This window comes from Austrofundulus limnaeus, unplaced genomic scaffold (genome assembly GCF_001266775.1).
Source record: "Austrofundulus limnaeus strain Quisiro unplaced genomic scaffold, Austrofundulus_limnaeus-1.0 Scaffold2426, whole genome shotgun sequence".
Taxonomy (NCBI): domain Eukaryota; kingdom Metazoa; phylum Chordata; class Actinopteri; order Cyprinodontiformes; family Rivulidae; genus Austrofundulus; species Austrofundulus limnaeus.
In genome coordinates this window covers 1-4,810 of record NW_013954828.1, presented here as the reverse complement: position 1 = coordinate 4,810, position 4,810 = coordinate 1, and the positions used below count along the sequence as shown (strand labels likewise).

Sequence of the window (4,810 nt, the reverse complement as noted above, 5' to 3'; positions counted from 1 at the left end):
GTCAAATACCGTGAAACCGGTGTAATTGTTGAAAATACCGTGATATAAAATTTGGGTCATACCGCCCAGCTCTATCAGCTATTTTAGTTATGACTTTTATGTAATTTTTATTTTTTGAGCTGTTTTTCAACTATAACTATTTCAACTGGGTGCTAATTTCAAATTGTGGCTGCTACCTTTAGCTTATTTTATGCTAATTTTAGCTACAGATCTGCTTCCTTCTGCTTTCTTTCTGCTCTCTAGTGCTATTAATGCTTCTTACAGATGTTTTCAGCTATATTCAGCTATTTTAGCTCTTAGCTTTTAGCCGTTTCTAGTTAGTTATGTTTATTTATTTATTTATTTGTTTGTTTTTTGCTTCTTTCAGCTTTTCAAAGTGAGCTCATATTAATACTTTTCCTATTAAATATTTTCTGCTCAGTTTCAGCAGCTTTCAGCTGAAGTTCTCACAGGAACTGCAGTTTCTCCAGTTTAATTTATAATTAAAATGTTCTGTTTTATTAAAGTGTTGATTCTCTCCAGTGCGGTTCAGGTGAGCATATAGAACAGGTACTTGCAGGTAGCTGTAGCATCACCTCTTCTTGTCTCTCCTGGTCCAGGTCCAGAGGAGGAACCCGAACAGGATTACGAGCAGCTCCTCCTTCAGCAGCTCAAACTTTCCTTGGCTCCTCCTGCACCGGCTCCCAAGGGTCCTGTCTCCCATACGAAACAGCTGAGGGCTCTGGAGCGTCAGCTGCAGGTGTTAGAGGGCGTGGCCACGCAGGAGGCGGAGCCAAGCTCCACCATAGAGTTCCAGGATGTGGAGTTCCCGCTGGATGAGGACCTGGTGCGGTCCGACAGGAAGAAGAAGAAGAAGAAGAAGAAAGGCGAGCACCAGGTGGTGGGGAGTCCGGACGTGGACGAGCCCATCAGCGACACCTGCTGCCCGGGCTGCGGCGCCCTCCTGCACTGCGTCGCCGTCGACGCCCCCGGCTACCTGCCCAGCGAGAAGTACAAGGTCCTGCGGCAGGACGGGGAACTGGACGGAGCCATCTGCCAGCGCTGTCACCTGCTCAGCCACCACCAGAAGGCCCTGCACCTGCAGATGCCCCACAGCCAGTACCGGGACGTGGTGCAGCGGATCCGCGACCAGAAGGCGCTGGTGCTGCTCATCCTGGACCTCCTGGACCTGCCGGACTCCATCGTCCCCGACCTGCCCGGCCTGGTGGGGACCAACAAGCATGTCGTGGTCCTCGGCAACAAGATCGACCTCCTGCCCCAGGACGCGCCCAACTACCTGCAGCGCATCAAGCGCCAGCTGACCCGGTACTGCGAGGACGCCGGGTTCGGTTCTCAGGTGACCGACGTCCACCTGATCAGCGCCAAGACCGGGTACGGCGTGGAGAACCTGATCTCCAGCCTGCAGAAGGCCTGGAAGTACAAAGGGGACGTGTACCTGGTGGGCAGCTCCAACTCCGGGAAGTCCACGCTCTTCAACACYCTGCTGGACTCAGACTACTGCAAGACCAGAGCCATTGATGTATTCCACAAGGCCACCATCTCCCCCTGGCCCGGTCAGAACCAGAACCAGAACCAGAGATGCWGGTTTATCTCTACAGCTGTTAACTTTCTCTCTCCTCTCTCTCCTCGCCGCGCTGCGTTCAGGGACCACCCTGAACCTGCTGAAGTTCCCCATCATCAACCCCACCCCCTACAGGATGTTCAGGCGTAAGGAGCGCCTYAAGGAGGCGGCGCTTCAGACGGAGGCGGAGCTCCAGCCTGAAGAGCTGAAGAGGCTGCAGAGGCTCAGCAGAGAGGGGTACTTAGTGGGTAAGAGGGGCCGAAGAGGAGGGAGGGAGGGGGCGGTAGGCCTGTCGCGATAGTCAATAAATCAATTAATCGCACGATAACTTTTTTTTAGGTCGGTTAAAAAAAAGACGGCGATAAGTTTCATTTTCCTGCTTGTTTTTTTCCGTCCTCTCTCTCCCTCTCTGTGCTCTATGAAGCGCCGCTTCATAGNATTAATAAACTTTGTTATAGCTATAAAACAAAACAAATTTAATAGGTTGCTGAATGTGGAAAACAGAAGAAAATAAAATATGATTTTTAGATGTAAAACTATGTTTTGCTTCCTTCTTGTTGGTTCTGTCTGTGGCTAAAACGACCCAGTAAGCGGTTCTGAAGCAGCAGCCCTCCTCCCCCTCCCCTACTGAGTCAGACCAGGAGTTCTGCTCGCATCTTTTTTTTTTCTTCTTCTTCTTCCTGAACCTTTTTGTTGCGTATCAAATAACTTTGAGTCTCGGTCAGAAAAAACTGCAGGTTTTTATATTTTTGGTCCCGAGAGGAGGAAACGAATCAAATCGACCGTCGTTTAAAAAATTAAATGTAGCATAAATATATTTTTATCATAACTTCAGATCTACTTGGTTTAACGACACAATTTATAAACTGGTTTAAAGTTCGAAGTCTTTACTTTTCACTCGAGGGTCTCAGAGGGCGGATCTTTACAGTTTTTTTTCTTCCTAAACTTTATTCAGGTCAGCAGCGTTGACAACACTCTGCAGGTGATGTAAACGGCTCCGACACGGCGAGCGACGTATAAATCATAATGAATCGATAATTAAACTCGTTAACGCTTTTAATAATCGATTTTTATCTGTTCGATCAGTTTGATCGATGTGTCGTTGCAGCCCTAGTTCAGACCCAGAAAAGGCCCGGCTCGTACCAGCGTCTGATTGGCCGACAGCATGCTGCTGTTGCTCTCGTCTCCTCGGATCGGAACCAGCGGCATCGTCCCGAACTTCTGCTTGGAGAGGTCCGAGGAGGAGTGGCGCCGCAGCACGGCAGGACCCGGGTCGATGTTCTGAAGAGGAGACACGCAGAGAAGACCTGCAGTCAGATGTTCTGGTTCTGGTTCCACCTGCAGGAGCACCGGTAAACTCACCTGAGCCTTCAGGAAGCTGGTGACCCAGTCCCACAGCTCCGCCTCAGAACTGCAGCACAGGAACCTGAGGGGACACACACGGGATCAGAACCTGGACCAGGAGGTTCTGAACAGATGGAGTGTTGATCCGATACTCACAGCTGGTGTTTGTCTGACATCACCGTGAAGCCCCACCTGCAGAGACAGAACCTTCATCAGAACCAGTGAACAGAACCGTGGGTTCCACCTGGACCGGTCCTACCTGCTCGGAGCCTTCAGCTTCTTACGGATCCCCATGTAGATCTTCATGGACTTCAAAGACCACTCCTTCTCCGGTTTGATGCTCTGAGACGGAGACATGGATCAGTCAGCGTTCTCCCGGACCCGGGTCCTGACCCCCGGAACCCAGCTCACCTTCTTGTCTTTGAGCAACAGGAGTTTGTGGTCCCGGATCTGGAAGGTCCTCTCCTGGAACCTGGTCCCCTGAAGGAGCTTCGGAGGTTCTTCACGGCACCTCAGCAGGCCCACCTTCATGATCTCACTCATGTAGGCTGATGGGACAGGTGGGCGGGGACGGACAGGGACAGGTGGGCGGGGACGGACAGACCAGGGCGGGACAGAGGGACAGATAGGCGGGGATAAAAGGAGAAAGGGGTGGGGCAAATCAGGAACAGATGGGCGGGGATAAAGAGGAAGGGACGGGGATGAAAAGAAAGGGGTGGGGACAAATTTGCGGGGATAAAAAGAGGAAGGGGCGGAGATAAAATAAGAAAGGGGCGGGAAAGATTTGCGGGGACAGGTGGGACAGATAGGCAAGGACGAAAAGAGAGAAGGATGGGGACAAATTTGCGGGGACAGACAGAGAGGGGCGGGACAGAAAAGGTGGGGATAAAAAATAAAGGGGTGGGGCAAACAGGAACAGATGGGCGGAAACACAGAGGCATGGTTAAAAAGAGAAAGGGGTGAAGGAAAATTTAAGGGGTCAGACAGAGAGGGGCGGGACAGAGGGACAGAAAAGGGGATAAAAAATAAAGGGGCGGGGCAAACAGGAACAGACGGGCCGGAACAGAGAGAGAGGGGCAGGACAGAGGGACAGATAGGCAGGAATAAAAAAAGGGGCGGGGCAAAACAGGGACAGTTAGTTGCGTCCTGGTTGGCACCGTCAGCCTGTAGATGTACAGGTGTGTCACCTACAGGTGAGGATGTTGATGCCTTCTCCTTTAGGAACCTTCTTCACCACCAGGTAGGCGGAGCTTGGGTCGGCCATCTTGCACCACTGCAGCGCCTGCTCCAGAACTTTCTCTTTGGGGTGCAGAGGTCGCTCTGAGGGGACGACAACAGACAGGTAGGTGCAGCCCAACATTCATCCATGGCACCAGGCAGACAGGTGTGAACAGGGAACAGGTGCATAGGTCCGACAGGTGAAGCACTCACCCAGCTGTCCATCCTCGATGGCTTCAAAGGTCATCCAGATGTCTTTGTCTCCGGCCGGGATGTTCCTCATGTACAGGACCTGATTGGTCAGCTCCTCGGCACACATGGTGGGGGACACCTGCGGGGTCAGAGGTCATGTGTCACACCTGTCAGGTGACAGCTGATAGTTGATGGGCATACCTTCAGGGTGATGCAGCAGTCGGGCATCTTCATCTCCAGATAAACTTCAATGATGAGATCACCTGCCTGAGACAGCTGCAGACACAAGCTGGTGAAGTTCTGATCCAGTACCTGGTTCTGAGTGTACCTGTGTGTACCTGTGTGTACCTGAGTGTACTTGTGTGTACCTGTGTGTACCTGAGTGTACCTGTGTGTACTTGTGTGTACCTGAGTGTACCTGTGTGTACTTGTGTGTACCTGAGTGTACCTGTGTGTACTTGTGTGTACCTGTGTGTACCTGAGTGTCCTTCCAGC

General features: G+C 51.6%; 1 protein-coding gene across 1 annotated transcript in view; it reads right to left on the bottom strand.

The window, feature by feature from the left end:
• Positions 1-4,802, bottom strand: part of LOC106510979 (arf-GAP with Rho-GAP domain, ANK repeat and PH domain-containing protein 3) — a 6,781-nt gene extending 1,979 nt beyond the window's left edge. Inside the window, exons 1-9 of the mRNA XM_013999716.1 lie at positions 4,784-4,802; positions 4,517-4,591; positions 4,337-4,454; positions 4,097-4,225; positions 3,317-3,453; positions 3,165-3,247; positions 3,062-3,097; positions 2,924-2,987; positions 2,705-2,842 (exon numbers count right to left, since the gene is read on the bottom strand). Coding sequence (XP_013855170.1) covers positions 2,705-2,842; positions 2,924-2,987; positions 3,062-3,097; positions 3,165-3,247; positions 3,317-3,453; positions 4,097-4,225; positions 4,337-4,454; positions 4,517-4,549 — 738 coding nt within the window. The 5' untranslated portion in view covers positions 4,550-4,591; positions 4,784-4,802. The remainder of the gene's footprint in view (positions 1-2,704; positions 2,843-2,923; positions 2,988-3,061; positions 3,098-3,164; positions 3,248-3,316; positions 3,454-4,096; positions 4,226-4,336; positions 4,455-4,516; positions 4,592-4,783) is intronic.
• Positions 4,803-4,810: the final 8 nt, after the last annotated feature.